The 25,481-nt window shown below is 32.8% G+C and overlaps 1 protein-coding gene across 4 annotated transcripts in view; it reads right to left on the bottom strand.

Moving 5' to 3' along the window:
* The window catches only part of NBEA (neurobeachin), a 690,698-nt gene that overhangs the window by 480,745 nt on the left and 184,472 nt on the right, over positions 1–25,481 (bottom strand). For all 4 annotated transcript variants that reach the window (XM_087436200.1, XM_014791275.2, XM_087436202.1 and 1 more), the window contains one exon: positions 7,244–7,352. In XM_087436200.1, the coding sequence (XP_087292326.1) occupies positions 7,244–7,352 (109 nt within the window). The remainder of the gene's footprint in view (positions 1–7,243; positions 7,353–25,481) is intronic.

A 25,481-nucleotide genomic window follows, 5' to 3' on the forward strand; every position in this document is an offset into this window, starting at 1 on the left:
TATATTAGTGATTTAATTTACTGTTTAGCTTAACGAGCTAAGTTCTGAATGAACCTTTTAAAACAGTTCAACCTAAAGTAAGGTACAAAAACTGTGGGGAAACTATAAACATTAGTTGATTAGTTGAGCACCTAGTTGTACAGAGCTATACTATAAAAGTTGGGGATGGAGAAAGTAAATTAATCAACAGACAGGGATGGTCCCTTGTGATTAGAAAAAGACCATGACCGCCAGCAGTGGCATTTTCTTACCTTTCTGCTCAGATTTTTTTTTTTAAAAAAAGAAGAAAAAGACAGGAAATTTACTTAGGTATATTAGGAATGTATATCAAAAGGTATTGACTTGAAATAAAAACTAACCTACAAAATGATAAATATAGGGCATTAGTACCCCTCTTCTCTTCACTCCCATGCTTTTGTTAAAACCAAACACTTTGTTGTTAAGACTAAACAGTGACTCAGAATTTTCTGAACAGACAATGCACTCCAGACAATGTACTCCAAGTCAGATGGAGCTAACTATGGGATAAAAATTTCTGCAAAAACTATATACCAAAAAACAACCAGCGGTTGTTCAAGGAGTTTTCACACCCCTCCGCCCAAAACGCCCTGGTGTGGACCTACAGCCCAGTGGACAAGACCCCAACCAAGCATTCTGGTTACAAGTGAAGAGATTCAAACTAACTGCAGACAAGCTTGGAAAAGACTGGGCCATACTCTTCCATGTTAGGGAATAGTCAAAACTTTTGCCTCAAAAAGAAGAAATCTCATTGCACAGAAAACAAAATTCATCTCAAAGACTCTCCAGGTTTGTATTGTTGTCCTTTTTAAGTCTCTATCTGATCATCTAACAATGAGGGTAATAATTGCCTTGCCTATCTAATAAAGCTCCTAGGAAGATCAAATAAGGACCTACATGTGAAAGTGCTTTGACACTACAACATATCCAAATACAAGAGTCTTTTTAAATTACAAAAATATATTTAGCAACTCGATTCTGCACGTATTTATTAAGAATCAGTTTTGTGCCCATACTCCACTACACGTTTGGAATGAGAAACACAGTTACTAGATGGAACTATATTTCTAGAATCAATTACTTAATATTCTGGAGACAGGCATAAATCTATGCCCTTGTTAAGTAATAAAACATGGTAGATTGCCATTAAAGAACCTATGTGAGTTTTAAAAGGGGGGATGAAAATAATGAGATATAAATAAGGTGAGATGAATGTAGATATAAACATTTTAATGAAAAGATAGGACTCAAGATGGGCCATGAAGGTTTGACTGGACTTGGTTAGAGATATGCATAGGAACCCCTGCATCCATCAAAACAAAATAGTACAACGGTTTCAGAGCCAGATATAGACAAAAAAATCCCATGTGTATTTAACACATAGCACTAGCCACATTTTAAGTGTTCAATAGCCATATGTGACTAGTGGCTATCATATTGGACAGGGCTGGGAAACAACAATGAATTTGGAGATAACTTGATAAATATGCTATTTATAGACATAGATCTGAGCCCAGCATTATACATTTAAATTTTATTTTAGAAATGGAATTATCTCTCAATTCATGGGTCACAAAAAGACTTTAGGCTTAAGGAGGAGCTACTGGAGCTTCTTCTCTGACCTACTTACTCCCTGATCTCATCACGTATAAATCATTTTGAATTAGTAGACTCAACTTTCGAGACAGTAGGAGTCCTAGTTCACTTCTTAAAATGGCAAACTATTGACCCCACTGTTACATCTCACTGCCACTGTAGGTATCTGAGAGTCAGAGAATTTTTATATCTTTACAGTTTGGTCAAGCTATATTACTTTTTTGACTCAGTTTCTTTATCTGTAAAAGAATGTTTGAATAAGATGATATTTAACATACTGTGCACCTCTGACACTCTATAATTTTGAGAAAAGGGTTTTATTATGAGGTACTTAAAAGTTTTAAAGTTGACTACCACCTTGAAAAAATTTGTGCTCAGAAACTGTTATAACCTTATAGAAAAAGATAAAGTAACTAAAAAAATAATTTAAAAAAAAATCAGTTTATTATTTCTATAAGAAACTGAGCTCTTCAGATGACAAGATCCCACATCTGGCTGCGTCTGTCTATACTAAGTGTTTAACTGAATTATAGGAATAGTAAAGAGACATAGTAAACCCAAACCTATAAAATGAAATATAACAATATTTAATAAAGTAATTAATCAGACAGTGTTGATAAGATCTACAAATACATTAAACAGAAAAATCCATTTGTTTTGTCTTTAGAAGACACATTCTAAAATCTAACAAATAATTCTTAAGTGTATTAGAGAGTACCACAAATCATTAAGAAAAGAAAATATAACCATCCATAATTTAGAGATGGAGTAACAAAACAAAAATAAAGTAAATGAAATGTCAGATTCAAATTTTGCTAATTTGCAATTCTCAAAAAATATTTGTATAAAAAAATAGCGTTGAGTCATTTCAAAGAGGAGTCCATTAAAGCCAACTCACCTCTAGTATATAAGCTACAAGAACAAATTCAACTCAGAAAACGAAAAGACAGGGACTTTTTCTTAATAAGTTTTTAGTTTTCAGAATAATTAAGATAGATTTCTACCTCTTCATAACTTACACAATGTTGTCTGACATATCCTGCGAAAGTCTAACTTACTTTGTCCTTTAATATTTATTATTTATTCTATTATAGGCATCTTATCAGATTTAGAATTTTAATGATCCCAGTGACATAGCCCTTGTCCTAACTGGACTTCCACACACTTTGCAAAAACCATGTATTCTAAAATATCATTATCAACACCATAGGTTTGACACTGTTCTCTATTATTTCTGTACTTGATTTTATATCTTCCTACAGTTGTAGTCATATTTATTTTGATGCATTGCTTGGAGTAAAGGTAGTTTCTCCAAACCAAACAAGAAAAGGAAGATAAAAGGAGCCTTCAAACCATAGATTATTAAGCAAACGATTCTTGCAAGTGGTACAGGCAGGTGATGTTCACAAGGTGAATCAAACCCAAGCTGCAGGTTTTGAGGCTGAGTTTTCTCTTTTTAGTTAGAAATCACTTACTATATCAATGAGAACTCAAGTTCAAACCTATCATATGAGTTTTAATTTTTTGCAACCAGATGCCACTCTCAAAAATGATGTAATCTTTAAACTTTGGTAATCCAGGATTAGTCATCCAACATCCTGTCAGTCTGGTACTACAATTCGGTTTGTTAGTAGTATTAAAGCTTATGTTGAAGATCCTTTCTACTTTTTTGTGGGATCCACATTTCTAACCAATCATATCATTACCATCTTTCTCTTTTGACTTTTTGTACACTTATATTAAATTTTCTTTTTAGAGTATCATAATTAACTCAGAGCCCTTCATTCCAATTAACCTTGATTATTATTCTACTTTAAATGCATATATTATTGGGAAATTGGTCAGATAGAAACCCTGTAACTTAGTTCCCTCATCATTTCAGAACTTCTGCAACATCCAACATCCAACATCAGAAGATCCAAATTTATCCTGACTTTCTCCATCTAAGACATGGAATCAGAGACCAAGATCTACATACTAAGAGAGTGCCTATGAAGAGAGATGGTAGGTAAAAATGCTGCTATGCCATTTTTCAGGCAGACTAATAGAAATACATATGTGTGTATACATACAGAGGACATCTTACTTTAAGGTTAGGAGCACACAATGATTTTTCAAATTCAACATATTATATTGTTATGCTATACTTATATTAAGGTTTCCTTGACTACAAAGACTTTCTACTCTATTGACACCAACAGGTCAAAACAAGCAGAGGGTCAGAAATTCATGTAGGCAAGAAAATGATTAAAAAACCTACATGGGCATCATTGACCAGACTAATTAGTGGGTAAGAAAACCAAGAAACAAACACAAGCTAATCAATATTAGACACTGGCATTCAGAATCCTAATCTGATATTGTAGCAAAGGTTTTCATTCATAGGAGGACTTGAATGCTGCGAACTGAAGGAAGAGTCTGACATTTTTTGCCTTATACACATATACTACGGAATCTGCCTACTTCATGACCATTTATTAGTGGTATGACATAGAGCAAATTATTTAACCTGTGTTAATTTAACCTGTGTTAACCTCAGTTTGCCTGTTTCAAAAGGCAATAAAAATACCAGTTTCATAGAGATGTTATTAAGGATCTGGGATAATATATGTAGTGTACTTACCAAGGTAACTGCCACAGAAGTACCCAAAAAAGGTAGTTACTCTTATAGGGAAATATAATATCAGAATCAAGATGCTCTGCATAGGGTACGTCTTTCTACTAGTGCTTATCCAGTTCTGTAGGCAAAATATTGAAGCAACACTAAAAAACTACTATAATTCAAAAAAGCAGTGCTCTGGAGGATAGAGTTTACAAATCATGTAGTTTGAGGAATGACTGACACAAAGTTGGAATATTAAGCTTAGAAATGAAAAAAAAAAAAAAAAACGTAGCCAAAAGAGTTTTCTTCATTTATCTAAAGGGCAGCAACTCTTAAATTTACTAATAATATAAAACAAAAAAAAAAAGATGAAAGGTTACAGCTAAAAGTAATGTTACAGACTGCAGGTTAAAAAATTGCGCCCTGTAAGCCAAATCCAGCCTACCATCTGTTTGTGTAAATAGTTTTATTGGGTAGCCACACCCATTTGGTTCATATGGCCTATGGCTGCTTCTGAGTTACAACTGCAGAGTTGAGTAGTAGCAACAGATACCGTATGGCCTGCTGCTATAGACTAAATGTTTGTGTCCCCTCCAAAATTCATATTTTGATACCCTAATGTGATGGTATTGAGAGATGGGGCCTTTGGGAAATGATTAGGGCTGCAGAGCCCTCATGAACGGGACTAGTGCCCTTATAAAAGACACCCCAGAGAGCTCCCTTGCCCTTTCTGTCATGTGAGAACACAGGAAAAAGACGGTTTATGAATCACAAAGCAAGTTCCCACCAGGTACCAAATCTGTCAATGCCATGATCTTCAACTCTCCAGCCTCCAGAACTGTGAGATATAAATTTCTGTTTATAAGCCACCCAGTCTATGGTATTCTATTACAGTACCCCCAATGGATTAAGATACCCACAAAGCCTAAAATATTTATTATCTGGCTCTTTACCAGAAAAGTTTGGCCTTTCCAACTAAGATGAACACTTTATAATAAAAATATTACAAAACTAATTTTAAAAAGTATATTACTATGTGGAAAAAGCAGGACACAAAACTATGTGTAAGATGATATTTCATAAGAGGTGTGTGTGTTTATGTGTGTCTGTGTGCACTTGTGAGTTGAGAAAAGATTTTATATATACTTTTAACTTAAGTATTAATGAAGACACTAGGGGTAAATCTTATTTTGGTGCTTTTCTATATTTTCCAAATCAATAATGAATATATATTAATTCTGATATCAGATTAAAATGTAATTTTTAATAAAAACAAGAGGGCATGTACATCTCTCTGTGCCATAGTAGAGAGAGAATTTTAACTTGGTAACAAAGTTTTTACACAAAGGATAAATAGTAAATATTATTTTAGGATTTGTGGGTCATATGGTCTCTCTCTCACAACCACTCCACTCCGTCACTGGAATATAAAGTCACTCATAGACTATACTTAAATTAATAAGTATGGCTATGTTTCAATAAAACTTTGTTTACAGACACTGAAATTTGAATTTCATAAAATTTCGTATGTCACAAAATATTATTCTTTTTTTTCTTCCATCATTTAAAAACATAAAAACTATCCTCTGCTTGCAGACCATGCAAAAACTAGAATTGAGCTATATCTCGCCTGCGGCTTAGATGAAAAAAATGTTGTGTTAGAGGAGTTTGAATTTGTCCCATATTGATTTCAAATTGTAATACAATTCCATTCAGAATCTCAGCATCTGCTCTCCTCAATGTCTCTCACTTCATTTTTTAATTTTTGTGAAGAAATCTGCAGTGATGAGATATTCTGTTTTATATTCTCTAACCATTGTTTTTCTGAGTTATGAGTATTATTATGAGTGTTTAATCTAGTAATGCCAATATATATTATTTTAGCACAACTATAGTGTTCTTGTATAACAGACACAATGCTTTGCTATCTAAATCTATAAAAAAATAATCCACACTCTGCTGTATGTTAAAATGTGAGATGTGAAATCCACTATTCTCTTCTTGTTTTGACAAGATGAATACGCACTGGTATTAAAAAAAATGTTAGGTTCGGCAATATGTGTGGTATGTGAAACACTGTCGAGTTATTGCACTGCTGTGATCTGCAGTGCGCACTGAACAGCAGTGCAAAGTGATGAGAGCATGACAAACATTTTCTGTTGCCACTACTTGACTCTGCTGCTATATCACAAAAGCAGCCATAGGCAGTATGTAAAGGAATGAGTGTGGCTGTGTTCCAACAAAACTATTTCTGGACACTGAAATTTGAATTTCATATAATTTTTACACATCATACATTATTTTTCTTTTAATTATTTTCAACCATTGAAAATATAAAAACTATCCTTAGCTCGTGGCCATACAAAAACGGGTATCAGTAGTTTGCTAATCCTTGCACTAGAGAAAAGAAGTAGGACCACTGAAGATCAGTTGCAGGAAAGTAGAATTAAGGTCAACATAAGGGAATACCACTAAAATTTTACTGGTATTTAAAAGCAAAAACAGCTACTTTGGGAGGTAGTGCATACATTTCACAGAAAATACTGAATCCAAGCTGTATGGCCATCTGTTAGAAACGATGAGAAAGGGATTTCTGAATTGAAATGATGAGACCTAAAGCTTTTCCAGATATCATTTTTACAAATAATTCTTACCTATATTTTATCCAAATGTCAACTCTAGGTTAATGTTGGTAGTTGCTACATATTAAAGACAGAAAGAGAGACAGAGGAAGGGAGAGGGAGAGAACTCATATATAATACGTAATGGGTGTAGTTTATGTGAGAAAAACTCTGTGCAAAACCAATCAGCCAATCCATACTCACAGAAAAGCCCCTGAACATAAAAAGACTGGCAAATAAATGTACACGGATATGTTTTAAAATAAAATTTTAAAATATAAGTATGTGTTTTTTTTTTTTAATGATTATTGGCTTTTTAGATTAAATGACCACTACTATCTCAATCACACAGAGGGATTCCACTGCATACATTTAAAATTGTCATCACATATTTTTTAATTTTTACCTCATAAAGTGTGTTGTATGTGGTGACAGTCACAGTGTTTGTATGTAACATCAGCCTTTCTCCAAGAAGAGTGAAAAGACTATGGGTATGCATAATTTCAACTTTTCTCCTGGAGGAAAAGGGGGAAAAAAAGCAAAATACTATGAAACACATTGGATTTTCTAATCACATGACTTTGGGATAAGAAAGTACAATCTATAAGCAGATACAGTATCATATAAGTAATTATTTTTACTAACTTTCATCTACAAAAAGAAACAATTTATAGCACAGCTATCTTCTAAAGTACCAACACTACTATTTAAACACTTCTCAAATAAAATATCTGTGCAAACTAAGATGTGAAATATACCAATTATAAAATATTGTATAAATGTTGACAGCTATTATTTTCAAATTTCTAATAACTATTTAAGAGACTATAGAATTTTTAAATCTTTTCTGTCCAAATTCACCGTCTATAAAATAGTCTATGAAAAATTTCACTATCAAGAATTTAAAATTATGGTTAAAAGTGAATACTCTAGCTTGATATCGGGATTACACAGCAAAATAATTCAACAGAAGTAAAGGGGACTCATTATTGCTTGTATTTGTGGCTCATTTAACTGTTCCCCGACCAAATCCATAATTAGGATAGAAGACTCTGTTAAAGGCCTCCTGAAACACTTAGCTCTATTTCAGGGAATTACTACATGCCTCTCATTCATGTCACAGAATTCAATGTCTGGATCTTCTTGGCTCCCAACTCTTAGTATTTCATTTCTTACCTTGATTTTCTATTGTTTGGATTGGATTTTCTATTGATTTACCCTGTTTGGATTTGGCAACTATGACATAAGCTGACCAGGTAATCACCAAACTCTTGTTCCTGTCTTCCTGAGCCCACAGCTATACTATAATTGCAGCCTCTCTTACAGCTAGGTGTGGCCATTTAGCTGAGTTCTAGCCAACGCAATGTGAGCACAAAAGTTGTGGACCATTTTCAGGTCTGGCCCATAGGAAAAACACCCATGCACATCTTCCATGCTCTTTCCCCAAGGCAGCAACACAGGAGTCCAACCATGAAGACGGGGAAGCACAAGGTGGAAGAAGTAGCATGGGTCTCTAAATCACAGCTTGCAAGAAAATTGCCTACTGAGAAACACCTATTGGATTTTAAGTGAATAAGCAAGAAACTACTAGTTTGATAAGTAACTAAAATTTTATTGTTGGTCTGTTATAGCAGCTATTGTTACCTTAATTAATACAGAAATCAAATAATGAACCATTTATCTGGGTACCACTCACCTGGAAATCCTCTCTTCTAACATCAGCCTCCAACACACTGCACAACAAAAGACACAGGACAACTGTTTTCCCTCACCCAATCCTCCTCAGTCCAGGGAGGGAAACAGCAAAATTACCTAAACCCAAGAGGAAGCTAAGGCATTTGTCTTGTGCCTGTGTTTGCAAGACTCTTAAATAAAATTGGAAAAGGTCAAATGGTCATTAAAAAAAAAAAAAAAAGAACACACAACTAATGGATATGATGGCATTATGGAGGAGAAGGCTTTAGTCTCTTCCAACTCAAACCGCACCCAAAGAAAGGAAGACTGAAGCTTTCATTTGTCCCAATCAGGAAAGAACAAATGCCAACGCATATCCCTTGATATCTCTCTCTGATACACGGAGCTAGTAAAAGTTATCTATATTAGGCTCTCTGGAATTTAGAGTAATCTCTCAACTGTGCCACTACAATTTCAGCTACTAAAGAAATGCATGCCCTCCTGAATATCTCCTCCAATATAAATGTTTATAGAGCAGCTTAATTCTAGCTTTTGCAGGGGGCTTGAAGAATATTGTGCATATACCAGGGAAGAGATGAGTCAGCTTTCTCCTGCAGTTTGACTTAAAACAACGCTTACCAATAAATTTTGCTGCATAGCAGTCAAGAGATAGCCAAAAATGTCATCCACCATCTCAGGCAGAGTGGGTGTGCTGACCCTGTACATCACAGCATTTTGTTTCCCACAGGACCTCTAATGAAAGACCCAGCTCTATGCATTCAGTTCAGTTCATAGGGCATACATTGGGGAAACTAATATCTTGAAGCTGCTTAACTTTAAGACCTAAATTGATTTCAGGCTTTAGTGCTTGTCTGCTTTACCTTTCGAATTTTACAGGATTTCTGCCCACTTGGATTAAGAGTGCAATCTATTTTTTAAAAAGAGTAACCTTTTAATCTCATACAAATTACACATTTATTAGTTTACTAAACATTCCATTGAAAACACACCCCAATTTCCTTCTTCACAAAACAGACAAGTCTTTTTGGGAAGATGGTCAAAGAAATGCTTCTTTTAACAAATTCAGAGAATATGTTGAAATAAGAAAAAGAAAAAAGAAAACCAATAATTTCATAACCCAGAGATAATCATATCACTTATGTTCTTCCAGATTAATTACAACGTGTGTAAATACATATGATAGATATAGATGCTATCAATATAATGGAAATAATTCTATATAGGTAATTTGTATCTTGTTTCCTGTAAATCAACAATATATTGTATTTTGAATTTTCACTGTCATTAAATGATAATAAGAATGTAGCATAATTTATTCATTCACTACTATTGGCCATTTATGTTATTTCCAATTTTTTTATGATTAAAAAACTTTATCCTTTTCGATAAATCTTTGGGCATATCCACGATTATTTCCTTAGAATAAATTCTTGTAACTGAAATTATGGGGTTAAAAGTTTTTATATTTAATTTCATTTTATGAGATTTTGCAGTTTATGACCTCCAAAAATATGTACACTCATACCTCCACCTTTAAGGTATAAATGCATTTTACCAGCAGTTTTCACCAATCCTATGTATTATAATAATCATAAAAATAGTCAATTTGATATGCAAAAATGAGACCTTATTTTCATTCGCAAGAAATGCTGATAAATTTTCCTAAGTCTTTGACCATTTGTATTCACCGAGAACTGCCTGATACCATCCTCTGACCATTTATTCTCTGTGTGGTCATATTTTTCTTACTGACTATAAGAACTCTAATAATATTAAGAAAATTATCCCTTTATCAAGTAATTGACAAATATTTTCCACTTTTTGAATTTCGGGGGTTTTTGAGACACAGAGTAGGTTTTTAATTTTCTTGAATAAAATCTATCAATCTTTAACCTTGTCATTTCTTCACTTGGGGTTAATGTTGGAAAGATCATCTCCATCTAGTGATTGGCTAATATTCCTTATTCTTTCTCCTATAACAATTTAAATAATTTTTATTCTAACTCACTTTTAATAACAATTATTTAATTTGCTTTGTTAAATGATACCCATTTAACAATTATTTAATTTGTTTTTGTTAAATGATACTCCTTGCATAGAAATGCAAGGAGGGCAGGAAAATACAAAGTAGAAAGTTTTAAAATTCTACCACTCAGAAGTAACGTAATAAACAATAATAAATATTAAAAATATTTTCATGGAAAAGAAGAGAAGGAGAGAAAGGGGAAGGCAAGGGAAAGAAAATGAGGAAGGAAGGATAGGAGAAACTCACACAAATGAGATTATACTAAATGCTATTTTAAATAAAAAGTATCATATATAATTTTACTCATTTAACAGAAAGGAAAGAAATGGACATGAAACAAAAACAAAAAGTCTTATGAGATTCAGGTGACTTTCTTCACCCCAAGAGATATTATTTCTTTTTGAAAAAGTCTCTATGAAATTTAAAAAAGAAATTATGAATAAAAGACTGAAGCAATATATATTCTAAGTAAACATTTCAGTTTTGGAAAGTATCAATTCATTCCTTTACATTAAAGGCAGATAATTAGCACACTCATACTTCACATCACCTCTCAACATTTGTGATCTACATTGCTATCTTAATATCATCAAGGTTTCAAACACTTAGATTATGTTCATCTTAACACTGTTGTTATGTATTAGTTATTAGGTCTTGATCTATTTTAAATGAATTCAGTCCCTTGACCTTGTTTTCACCATTTCTGGTTTCTTTCTTTTGACTTTTCTCTCAGTGGAATGGATGCCATTCAAGAGGAGATCAAGAAATCTGTCTTCCTAATTTTGATTGGATGCCTATATACTTAACAATCTGGCAGAGTATAACATTCTCGGGTCACATCTTCTCTCAGAACTTGCAGGCATTGCTTTATTTCTTTTCACATTGAATTTAACTGTGGAGAAGTCTGAGGCTAGCCAAATGTTTAACCAGTTGAAGGTAACTTTCTTTTTTGCCTAGATTATTTTAGGAATTCTTTTTATCACTAAACTTCAATTTACGTAATGTATGTCTCAGTATTGATCATTCCATGTCAAACTGTCCTAGAAAGAACATCGTGTGCTTTTTCTAGACACAGATTAGCTCTTTCTTTGTTTCATGGAAGCACTTTCTGTTTCATTTGTTTGGTTTTCCTGTCTAGAGACACCAGTTTTTTTTAGGTAAGATACTTTGTCCTCTGTATCTCATTTTCTCTATATTAATTACATTTCCTAAAATCATTACATAATTTGGGTCATCAATTTGTTTCCTTAAATCTTCAAGTTCCTTTTCATCTCATTCTGTTCTTTATCTTGTCTTCAGAGCTTATTGAATTTACATTCTTGCAATTAATTGTATAACTCAAAACATTATAGAAAATTACCTTCTTTTCCTCAATATATGTATTCTTCTGGACTAAATTCTTCTGTCCTTTACTCAATTCTTTTCTCTCTCCTTTGGCAGTATCACATTAGCGTGATTTCTTTGCCATCGTTTTTCATCTTGCCTATGTTTATGTATTTTGTTATATTTATTCTTCGTTCTCATAAAATTTTGGTACCTGCTCACCTCTCTTTACTCACATTGAAATTTGCCTACTTTGTCATCTGAGATCCATTTTCAGGGCTGAGCATTTCATGTTCTATCCATTTTTTTCTGAGGCCTAAAGGCTTTAATTGGGACAGAAAGAGGACAGTTGAGGCTATGTACACACTTTATTAGATGACCAGTAAGTACTGTTCTATCTTCAGAAACAATTTTTAAAAATATTCTCTACTATAGTTCAGTCTACTTAAGGGAATATATCTCATTCTCATAGAGAAATTGTCTCAGGCTTTGGATTGATCCCCCAATTTGATACAACAAGACCTAGAACTTTCACTTCCATCACAGAATGCCAGCCTTAGTTCTTGATTCTCCATCCTCTCCCAGCAATTATATCTACCTACCCAAAGTCAGAAGAGAAAGAAAATAGAGATACTGAATAAGTTCTTGTCATTCCAATGTGGGAGAAATCTAGAACAGGACGGGGTTAATGACATACATGAAGTCACTCCAGAATCTTCTGGTTGTTTCTTTAGCTGTCAGTATTTTGAGAGCGTTGCTTTACGAGATGCTTTCTTTATTTGGTTGCATCTATTTTTTTCTATTTTAGAGGGAAAGGTCTCTATTTTACTATTTAATATTTATTTCATTAGGTTCGGATAAAGGAAATTCTTTCATCTCTCTTTATCAACTTGACCTGGAAGTTCACAATTGCAAATGTTTATTCTCTGATATTTTTTTTGTCTTGCTTTTTGGGATGAAGGGTGAAGAGGGAGAGGGAAGACATGGTTTGGACTAAGACTCTTCTCTCCTTCTCTCACTCCAATTCAGAAATTAAACAATTTTCCATTGCTGATTATTATATAACTCACATTTTAATAATGTTCCTAATAGCTAAGCATACATACATTAGCATGTGTTCCTAAGGTTTCTATTTACTTCTTTTTTTAGCTCACTCCTTTGTATAAAGTCTATTAGACATCACAATACACACTCATTATTCTTATTTTTTAATCTTTCATTGACATTTTTACTCATTTGTTCATCTCAGTTAGCTTTACAAAAGTTTTTGAAAATTTTTAAATAAACCTTGGAATTTTTACCAAAACTGCATTCTTTATTAATTGACTTATTATGATTCTACATTTATATAATTGAGTTTTTCCACTAAGGTACATGCAATAGCTGTTGATTTACTGCAGTTATTAAAATTTTTTCACAGTTTTCAGGAAATATATTTACAATTTCAATTTCCTTTCTAATAAATTGAAAGTAAGAACATTTTAGGCTACTCTCTTACACATTATTCTATAGTTAAGAATCATTAGTTATTCAACTAGTGGATACTATTATACTTTTCAATCTCCTTCAGTCTATCAGGAGAATTATAAGATTATCTGAGGTTTTAATCTACATTTCCTCAGCCTTTTACTTTGAGGCTAAGAATGAATAAGCTATAGGAACTTAGTAATACATGCACCTATCAGTGTTTACAGGGAAACTGTATCAAAACACAGCTATGAATTAAGGGATCATAGGATGGTTCTTCTGAAATATCAGATAACAATTACTAGTGAAGCAAAACAGGATATGTTCTGTGTTCCTATACTTTTACCTTGTTCATTAATGACTTGATATTACTCTTCCCACCTTTTATTTGATGAAGTAGTATGAATATGTAAGGAGAACTCAAAAAATAAGTATTTAAAATTATTTGGAGCAAAATAATGTTATTACCAAGAACTAGAAGTGAACCTCTTGTATAGTGCCATAAAGTAACATATTTTCTTATAATTATAATCACCTATCCTATAATTCTAAAGACCTTCTTCATTCCAAATCTCTCCATTTTATCTCAATGAGGTATGAAAAAGTTTTATACATTTTATTGGTTCCTTCAAGAAAATCACCTTTGAAGTTAGTGATCCTTTCAACAGTTTTTGTTTTATTTTCTACTTTCTTGATGCTAGCCTTCATCTTTATTAATTTGTACTTCTTACCTTACTTTGCTGTTCTTTAATTAATTTTGTAATATGAGTACACATGCCTCTAATTTTAATCTTTATTCTTCAATAATGTATGTATTTACTTCTGAGTAAGTTTTTGCTATATGCCTGCATAGATAATTTCTGATTTTCATAGGTAATTTCTGATTTTCCTTTTCTTCACTAAGGGATATTTGGGAATGTTTCTTAATTTCTAAGTAGTTGAGATTTTCTTGCTCAGCTTCTTTTTTTGATTTCTAATTTTATTATATTATGGTCAGAAAATGGTGGCCAGTAAAGTCTCTACTTTGGCTACATTGTTTATTTTATGGCCACAGACATGAATTATTTATTTATTTATTTACTTATTTTTAGTCACTGTCCTATAGTCATAAATTATATTCTCGAAGGACGTAAGATTGAACATATATCCATTAAGTTTTATGAATATATATTCAATTTCTCTATATCTTTATATATTATCTATTCAATTGGCCCCATTTTGAAGGAAAAATTTTGTCTATACTATAATTGTATTTTATCAAGTTCTTATAGCATCTCTAATGGGTTGTGCACTTTACACGTTTGACTGCCATATTTGATGCTTTCAGGATTATGACCATTATCTCCTTAAACTGTGCCTTTCATCAGCACATAATGTCTTTCTATATTCTGTTTTGAATTTTTAACTTCAACTAATTCTGTTTTGTGCTTTCAGATCCCATCTGATTTTTATAATGCTAATAAAGTTCTGCTTTCTTTTTGTTAACCCTTTCCTCATCCATTTATTTTTTTAAAACCTGATCTTTTAAAAAAGAGAGGAAACTATTAAATAAATACTCATGTAGCCACCAAATAACTTAAGAAATAAGGTATTAAAATAAGCACTTCTGGATACCTGTCCATGATCCCATCCTTTTCACTATATTTTGGGGTAAACAATACCAGGAATTTCATGTTTCTCATTACCACATGTCTTTATACTTTTATTAGATATGTACCTATTCCTAAACTATTTGTAATTTTGTTTTCTCATATTTTTAAAACTTAAATAAATGGAATCATTTAAATAAAATAATCATACCTATCACTATGTATGCTTCTGCAACTTGCTTTATTGCTTCGTATTAGGTTTATGAAAGTTAACTTTTGATAATTCATTTTCAAAGGTGAATATATTCAATTGTATGAATACATCTCAATTCATTTATCTGTTATCCTATTGATGTTCTTTTGTTTCCAACTCTTCTTTATTACCAACAATGCTGCACTGAATATTTGTGCACATATATGAGAGCTTCTCTCAAGGAGAGAATTACTTAGTCATAGAGTTATCAACATCTTCATCTTTTTGAAAATTGTCAAATTGTTCTTCAATGTGATTGCATCAATTATATAAATCCACCAGTGATTTCAAAGTTTCTCTTACGCACATCCTTCCCAACACTTGATATTGTCAAAAATTTTAAAGCTTATCATCCTAATGGACATTAAACGTAATTTTTTTTATTTCTATTTTCTTGATTGCTACTGAAGTTGAGTATCTTTCCATATGTTTATTGCCAATTCAGGTTTCTTCTTCAGTGAATTGATTGCTTATATTCTTCATGTTCCTAATGGTTTTTCTTTTCCTTATTAGTTTGCAGGATTTTTAAAATATTCAGGATACAAATCCATTATATTCCAGATAAACTATAAATACCATCTTTCACTTTGTGGCTTGTTATTTCCGTTTTTTATGGTATCTTTTAAAGCACTTTTTATCTTAATGATGAAATTTATCAACTTTTCCTGCATGATTTATGCTTGTTCATTTATTGTTTTAGAAATCCTCCTTAATCCAAGGTGATAACATCATTATCCTACATTTTCTAAGCATTAAATTTTACTTTTCAAACTTTTAAAGCTTTATTGAGATATAACAACATACCATACCATTCACACTTTGTAAGTGTACAATTCAGTGATTTCTTAAAAACCTTACAGAGTTATGCATTCATCACCACTATCCAGTTATAGAATATTTTCATCACCGTAAAAAGGTTCCTTGTGCCCATTTATAGTCAATCTCCACTCCCATCGCTAATTCCATGTAACCACTAACATGCATTCTGGACACTTCATATAAATAAAATCATACAATACATAGTCCTTTGCATCTGGCTTCTTTCACTTAGCATAGTGTTTTTAGGGCTCATTAATATTATAGCATGCATCAGTAGTTCGTTTCCTTTTAATTGTGCAATAGTATTCCACTGTATGGCCATACAATATTTTGTTTATTCATTCACTACTTGATGAAATTTTGGATAGTCTCCCTTTTTTGGCTATTATGAATAATGGTATTAAGAACATTCATGCACAAGTCTAGGTATGAACACATGGTATCATTTTTCTTGGGCAGAAGCCTATGAGTGGAAATGCCAGATTGTATGGTAAATTGGTACATTTTTTTATGAAATTAGAAAATCCTTTTGGAAGATGGTCGGAACATTTTACATTCCCATCACCAATGCATGAGGATTCAATAAATTGTTATATGTTGTGGTTTTGCTTTTATTCAAATCAAATTATTTTCTATTTTTCTTTGTGATTTCTTTTTTGACCCAGGGGTTATTCAGCAGTGTGTTATTTACTTTGCAAATATCTAACAATTTCCCAAGTCTCTTTCTGTTGTTGATTTATAATTTAATTCTGTTGTGGTCAAAGAACGTATTTTGTTTCATCTCAATTCCTTTAGATTAAGTGAGACTTGTTTTGTTTTACAGCCCAACCCATAATATATTCTGAAGAATGTTACAAATGCACTTGAAAACAATTCTTCTGTCTTTAGGTGCAATGTTCTATAAAGTCAACATATTATTCAATATGATGTTGAACAGCTGGTAGAAACAGGCTTTTGTTAATTGTTAGTTATTGAAAGGGAATGCTTCCAACATTTCACTACTAAATAGGACTGTGGTAAGTTTTGGGTACATATATGTTATCAGATTAAAGAAACAGTTTTTTATTTGTGGTTTCCTAAGAATTTTTATGATAAATGGGTACTGAATTTTATCAAAAGTTTTGTATTCATTATTATAATTATGTAGCTATTCTTTAATTTGTTAATAAGTAGATCGTATAAAAGATATCCTGATGTTAAACTACTCTTATATTCAGCATAATATTGAGAACCTAGGGGGAAAAAGGCAAAACATCTTTCTTCTTTTAATATAAATACGGCTATAAATTGCCTCCAATACCACTTAGGCCAACTCTCATAAGTATGAATATACAAATTTTTCATATCTTTCGATTCTAAGTATTTTATAATTTGTGCAATGATTGCTTATAATGAACTATTTAAAATACGTGTATTTCCATTTTCTTAGTTTGATTTTTATCACTGATTTCTTGTTTAATTGCACTGTATGTGAGAAGTCATCTGTATGACAATATTTAAATTTATTGAGCCAATCTTATGGCCTTATTTAACAATTTTTACAGTTGTGTGTGCTTGAGAAGAATGTATATGCTAATCAAGCCAATGGATTTTTTGTTCAAATTTATACTGTTCATTTGTGATTGCTCTTTTAAAAAGAAGAATACATTAAAAATCTCTAAATTATTGGATTTCTCTTTCAAATTTAGTCAATTTTGCTTTCCATATCTCATCTATGCTGTTAAGTGTATATGAATTTGAAATTGTTCTATCTTCCTAGTGAATTGTACCTTTTTCCTTACATGGTGCACCTCTTTAATCTCATTAACTTTTTTGCCTTAAAGTTGATTTTTGTTTATTTAAATATTGGTCTACCAGCTTTTATCATTTAGTTTCTAAAATAAGTAGTACTTTTACCTGGGTAAAAAATAATGATGACATAAAAAGATACAGAGAGGTTTCACACCCAACTCATGCCCCCTCCCCCTCATTCATAGCCCCCTCACCAATACCGGTAAACATTTTTCTCGGTTTCTTATTTGCCTATCAGCTCCCTGCGCCCCCAACACTTTTAAACAGACTTTATTTTTTAGAGCAGTTTTAGATGCACAGCAAAACCGGGCAAAAAGTACAAAGAGTTCTCACATATGCCCTGGTCCCATGTACACACAGCCTTCCCCTACTATCAGCATCCCCCTCCAAAGTGGTACATTTGTTACAATTGCCTATCAGGTTTTTTTCCCCTCAGTTTTATTGAGATATAATTGACATATAACACTGCATTCGTTTAAGGTGTACAACACAGTAATTTGACATATGTATATATTGAAAAATGATGACCATGATAAGTTTAGTTAACATCCAACACCTTGCATAATCACAAAATTTTTTTTCTTGTGATGAGAACTTTTAAGATCTACTCTCAGCAACTTTCAAATATACAATACAGTATTGTTTACTACAGTCACCATGCTGTACATTACATCCCCAGAACTTATTTATCTTATAACTGGAAGCTTGTACCTTTTTACCACATTCACTCATTTCCCCCATCCTCTACCCCCAGCCTAATGCAACCACCAATCTGCTCTCTGTTTCTATGAGTTCAGTTTTCTTAGATTCCATATATATAAGTGAGATCATAGAGTATTTGTCCTTCTCTGTCTTATTTAACTTAGCATAAAGCCCTAAAGGTCCATCCACATTGTGGCAAATGGTAGGATTTCCTTATTTTTTATGGCTGAATAATATTCCAGTACATACAGAGAGAGTGATCTGCACCCTCATGTTTACTGCAGCATTATTTACAAATAGCCAAAACATGGGAACAACCTAAATGTCCACATTATATTTATCCATTTATTCATCAACGGACACATAGGTTGTTTCCACGTCTTGGCTATTTGTAAATAATGGTGTAACGAACATGGGGGTGCAGACATCTCTTCAATACAGTGATTTCATTTCCTTCAAATATATACCCAGAAGTGGAATGGCTGGATCATGTAGTAGTTTTATTTTTAATTTTTTGAGGAAGTTTCATACTCTTTCCCATAGTGGTTGTACCAATTTACATTCACACCAACAGTACACAAGGATTCCCTTTCCTCCTAATCTTTACCAACACTTACCATTTCTTGTCTTTTTGATAACAGCCATTCTAACAGGTGTGAAGTGATATCTCATTGTATTTTTCACTTGCATTTCCCTGATGTGGAGCATCTTTTCATGTACTTGTTGGTCATTTGTATGTCTTCTTTGGAAAAACGTCTATTCAGATCCTCTATTCATTTTTTAATTGGATTGTTTTTGTTTTGCTAATGCATTGTATGAATTCTTTATATATTTTAGATATTTATACTTATCAGAGATACAATTTGCAAATATTTTCTCCCATTTTGGTAGGTTATTTTTTCATTTTGTTGACAGTTTCCTTTGCTGTGCAGCAAATTTTTAGTTTGATGTAGTCTCAATTATTTATTTTTGCTTTCGATGCCTTTGCTTTGGCTGTCAAATCCAAAAAATTATTGCCAAGACTGATGTCACGGAGCTTATCCTCTATGTTTTCAGGTCTTAGTTCAAATCTTTAATCCATTTTGAGTTAATTTTTTTGCATGGTGTAAGACAGAGGTTCAGCTTCATTCTTATGCATGTGGTTGTCCAGTTTTCCCAACACCATTTATTGAAGAGACTATTCTTTCCTCATTGTATATTCTTGGCTCCTTTTTCATAAATTACTGACCATAGATGGGTGGGTTTATTTCTGGGCTTTCTATTCTGTTCCACTGATCTAAGTCTGTTTTTACACAAATATCATTCTATTTTGATTACTATAGCTTTATAATATAGTTTGAAATCAGGATGTATGATGCCTCCAGCTTTGTTCTTCTCAAGATTGTTTTGGCTATTCAGGATCTTTTGTGGTTCCATATAAATTTTAGGATTGTTTATTCTATTTCTGTGAAAAATGCCTTTAGAACCTTGATAGGGATTGCACTGAATCTGTAGATTGCTTTGGGTAGTATGGACACTTTAACAGTATCAATTCTTCTAATCCATGAGCACAGAATATCTTTCCATTTATTTGCATCGTCTTCAATTTTTTTCATCAATGTCCTATAGTTTTCAGTGTACAGATCTTTCACCTCCTTGGTTGAGTTTATTCCTAAGTATTTTATTCTATGAAATCTTTCATTCTTTCACCATATCCTTAACCTCTTTTCTTACTTGCCATCTTTGTCTCTTGGTGCTGCGTTCTAGGTAATGACTTCATTTCTATCTTCCAGTTCACCAATTCTTTCTTATGTTGTATCTAATCTGTTTAACATGTCTATGGAGTTGTTAATTTTAGTTACTACCTTTTCATTTCCAGAAGCTACTTTTGATTATTTTTTTTTAAGCTGAATGGTTTGTTTTAATACTATCTTATTTCTTAAGAATGATGTCTTCTATTATGCTTGATTTTTATCTTTGGTATATGAGCATTTCCCTTACTTCTGTGTACCCAGCTGTATAACTGAAAGGATTTCTGTTATATTTTATCCAACATTTCTAAGATTTTAGTAGTACAAAGTGATTCAGGGCATCTTGTTCTACCCATTATTTTTCTCCTCCAAGAATTCTTATTAGTCACATGTTAAGTCTCCTATTTTCTATGCCTTTATCTTTTCTCTCAGTTTATATTTTGGGTCCATGCTTTGAAATCTTCTAGTCCAGAAATTTGGGTGAATAAGGAAAAAAATCATGAGCTAATGTAGCAGAATATCACCTTTGGTGCTACTTGAATCTCAAATGCTCTTTTTATTTTTATTTACTTATTATTTTTGGTGAGGAAGACTCGCCCTGAGCTAACATCTGTGCCAATCTTACTCTGTTTCCTTTTTTGTATGGGGGTTGCTGCCTCAGCATGGCTGATGAGTGGCACAGGTCTGTGCCTGGGATCCGAACGAACAAGCCCCAGGCCGCCAAAGCAGAGCATGCAGAACTTAACCACTACACCGTGGTACCAGCCCCTCAAATGCTCTTTTTAAAAATAAAATTCAAAAGTTCCACCATGGCCTCCACCACTGGTTCTATTACACTGAATACATAGTTTAATGATTCTCTCTTATCTTCTGTCTCTGGCTGCTAGGCCCCTTCAATGAGTCATTATTTTTCATTTTCACACAGTTGTGGTCAGATCTCACTACTGTCAATTTTACATGATGGGATTCCTGCAGGTTTTGTAAGGCAAAGGTCCCTCTAAGCACACTGACTTGGAGTATAAAACAGCATGCTGTAAGTCCTGGAGCCAGCATCGCAGCAGTCCAATATCCCTATACTCACACAAGTTCAAGGACAGGGAAGATTCATCCCACCATTTCAGGTACCTCTTGGCCTTCGGATGGTAACTTACATAGAAGCCAATGTTACTATTGCCCCGGAGTGGGGAGGGCAGAGGAGAGGAGAGAGAATGGGAGGCAGAGATCTCTGAGAAAAAACACCTCTCAAGATTTGCTGCTTTTTCTTTTTTTTGCTGAGGAAGATTCGCCTGAGCTAACATGTGTTGCCAATCTTCCTCTTTTTGTATGTGAGCCGCCTCCGCAGCATGGCCACTGACAGACAAGTGGTATATGTCCATGCCTGGGAACTGAACCCAGCGGCTGAAGCAGAGTGTGCTGAACTTAACCACTAAGCCACTGGGGCTGGCTCTGCTTTTTATTCTTTACCTTAGGCCTCTAACATAGTTCTTCAGCTGTTTGTTATTTCTATGGTGGAGAAATCTCCTCATCAGTTGTCTTGTTTTCTCTGCTGGTACCCCAACAGAACACCAAGACTCATTTGTACCCAGGTACACATAACAACTAACATTTGGCTAAAGAGAGCCAAAAAGCTTGGAATTGAGAGTAGATGGAAAGGAAGCTTCTTTCCAACTGCCATACTCCCTGAATCCACATCACTACATTTTGTTACTAGACAATTAGCTCTGCCAGAAAAACTGGACTAATTTCAACTAGTCCAAAAAACAAAGAAGCCATTAGGTTAAACAACACTCAACATATAACAGGCCTACAACCAACAACAATATACAGCAAGTCGATTCATTTAACTACCAAAAGTACATTTTATAGTGTGATTATCTTGGAAAATTCACCCAGAATTTACACTGTTTTAAGTTAAGACATCAGACAAACATACTTGGTTGAGAATTTTTATTCCCACAGTGAACATTTAATAACAAGTGCTTTAAAATTTTTATAAGCTAAGTTATCATAGCTGTATTACGGTATAGTACTAGAGCATTTGCATCATCTGTTTGAATCACTTGTTAGAATTCTGTTCTGAGGATAACTGTAACCAGGCCACTTCCATGAAGGAACAGTTTGGCTTTCTATTCAAGCAAGTTAGGTTTCTCAATTTTATATATCTTTTTATTTTGAAAAATTTTAAGATTTACAGAAAAGTTGAAAAGATAGTACAGTGAGTTCCCACATACTATTCACCCAGTTTCCCCATATGTTAACATCTTACCTAATCATGGCACATGTATCAAAACTAAGAAATCAACATAGATACAATATTACTAACTAAACTACAGATTTTAGATTTCACCAGTTTTCCCTAACGTCCTTTTTCTGTTTAGAATCCAATCCAGAACACCACATTTCATTTAGTCAGCATATCTCCTTAGTCTGCTCTGGTCTGTGGCAGTTTCCCATTCCCTGTTTTTCAGGCCCTTCGACAGTTTTGAAGAGTACTGGTCAAGTATTTTGTAGAATGTCCCTCAATCTAGGGATGCGCAATGCTTTCTCATAATTAGACTGAGGTTGTTTTTTTAGAATACCACAGCACCCTTCTCATCGCATCATCTCAGGGAGTACATATTATCAACGTGACATATGAATGGTGATGTTAACCTTAATTAATAGTGAAAAACATTGCCAGGTTTCACTATACGTTGGAAGCAAGCCAGTAAGTCCATCTCACACTCAAAGAGAGGAGATTTAAGTTCCATTTTCAGGAGGTGGGAGAAGCTTCATATAGTATTTGGAACAGACTTCTCAATTTTAATGATAGATGATAGGTGTCAAACCTATCTCTAGTTCAGTTGACAATTAAAGTGTATGGATTATCTTGCAACCTATACTCCAGGTACTTAAAAGAAATTATAAACTAGGTATTAGAAGGGATCACCCCACCCAGACATCAGTTTAGCTTCATCCCTGGACCCAAGTCAGATTCACTATCAGACAACAATTTCTCTATACACAAATGAGATGTTGAGTTAGGGTGATATCTTATTTTTTTTTTTACATTTTAAAGATGATTCTTTTAGGTTTTTAGGTACATAATCAAACCATCTATAAATAATGATACCTATTTCCTCCTAATAATTGTATGTTTTATTTCTGTTCCAAATCTTGAATAATAACAGTAATGATTAGATTATAGTATAAACACTTATCTCATGGCTGATCTGAATGTTGTTAGTGTTTCCTATTTATATTTGGTGACAGCTATTTAACCATATATGCTGAAGGTATGTTCTGATTTTACCAGAACTACATGTTAAATTGCACCTCTTACCTTTTTGCTAACTATGCAAATTATCACATGGCAATATACCGTGACCACTTTACATCTACTATATCATTTATCCTTAAAACTTAATCAGGGAAGCAGTATGGTTATACTCATTTATAGGGTAAAAACTGAGGCGCAAAGATGTTTCCAGCATCACTTAGAAAATATGTGGCTAAGTCAGGATCCAAATCCAGGCAGTCCAACTTGAAAGCAAAGAACTACACGTATTTTATTAACCAATTATCTCTATAACCATCAAGCTATATACACTTTCTTTTAAGAGTTATTTTTGAATATTAGATTTACGTTCATAATCACATTGATAGGAATCATTTGGACTTAATTCTTTGTGTAGTTAAGTAAACTCTTAATGTCAGTGTTAGCCTCAGTCCTTCTGCTCAATCATTGTTCCAATCGAGAACTCTTCATTTTAACTAATCAGTCACTGATTTTATTCAATCCAACTCCATTAATAATAACAATTAGTGAAAATTCTTTCAAAATTTTACGTTACTTGTTATTTTTAACATTTGCAGCTTTTTTAACATGTTTTTGTTGAAAAATTATTTCAATAGGTAACATTCACAGGGTTAAAATATTTAAATGACCCACATCCACCTTCATTTCTGCCAACTCTCCACTAGAAGCCATTGTTCTTGATTTCTTATTTCTTATGAATTCTACTAGATTTTTCTCACTGCAAATATATAAATTACTATACTCTTATATTTTCTTTTTTATACAAAAACAACATCCAATACATACCCATCTATACTATTTTAATCATTTAACAATATAGTTATCATATCTGTATATAGAGAGTTATCTCATCAGTTTGTTGTATAACTGCATAGAATTCTATTTAATGAATGAACCGTAATTTATTTAACAGATTTCTCCTAAATTTTACCATTATAAACAACACAACTATGAATAATTCTAAATAGCCATCATCTCATATGTGTACAAGTGATGAACTGCTGGGTTGAAAAGTATATGTACTTGTAATTTTGAAAGACATTGATCAAAATTAATAAGTGGCACTCCACATGAGGTTATATCAATTTACAGTCCAGGAAGCAATGTGTGAGAGTGCTTGCTCCCCCCATCCCCACAACTCCGCTGACAGGGATGGATATTGAATTTTGAGAATTATGTCAATCTAATATGTGAAAAATGGTGTCTTACTTTAGTTTTAGATTATATTTACCTTATTACAAGCAGAATTCAGATCTTTTCAAATGTTTATGTGCCACATGTATTTTCCTCTATAAGCTGACCAATCATATCCTTTGCCTATTTTTCTATTGGGTTATCTTTTCAATTTCTAGGGAAAGTTGTACAAAGTTACCATGTAAGATTCCTTTAATTTCCTCAGTTTCTCTATTAATTATGGAAATTATCATTTATTTTGTGCATTCATATTTTTGCCTTTTCTTGAGTTGCTTAATGATACACATTTTGGCATGATTTTTAAAAATCAGCTTTTTAAGTCATTTTTTGTCTTTTAAATCATTAACTCTTAACTTTCTATTTATTAATTAATTCCATTTATTTGGTTATTCTTTTTCTAACTTTTACATTTTAATTCTCTTTTTCTGTATTTCTTTTTTATTGATCTACAGCTTTGGATATTCCCTTAAGCAATTCTTTAGCTGTATTTCATGAAAGTTTTACACTTTAATATTATAAAGTAGCCTTTCTTACATTGTTTATTGCTTTTTGGCTTGAATTCTAATTTATTCAATATTAAGATCATGATTCTTGCTTTTTTTCATTTGTATTTATGTGGTATTCCTTGACTCATCATTTATTTTCAGCCTTTCTAAATCATTTTGTTTTTTAGTATGTTTGTTGCATATAGAACTGCATATTTTACTACTGTGATCAATTGTGATGTTTTCTTTTAATAGGTGATTTACAAAAACTT

The sequence above is a fragment of the Ceratotherium simum genome, chromosome 10, assembly GCF_057802395.1.
Source record: "Ceratotherium simum simum isolate JZ-2026a chromosome 10, ASM5780239v1, whole genome shotgun sequence".
Lineage (NCBI taxonomy): Eukaryota > Metazoa > Chordata > Mammalia > Perissodactyla > Rhinocerotidae > Ceratotherium > Ceratotherium simum.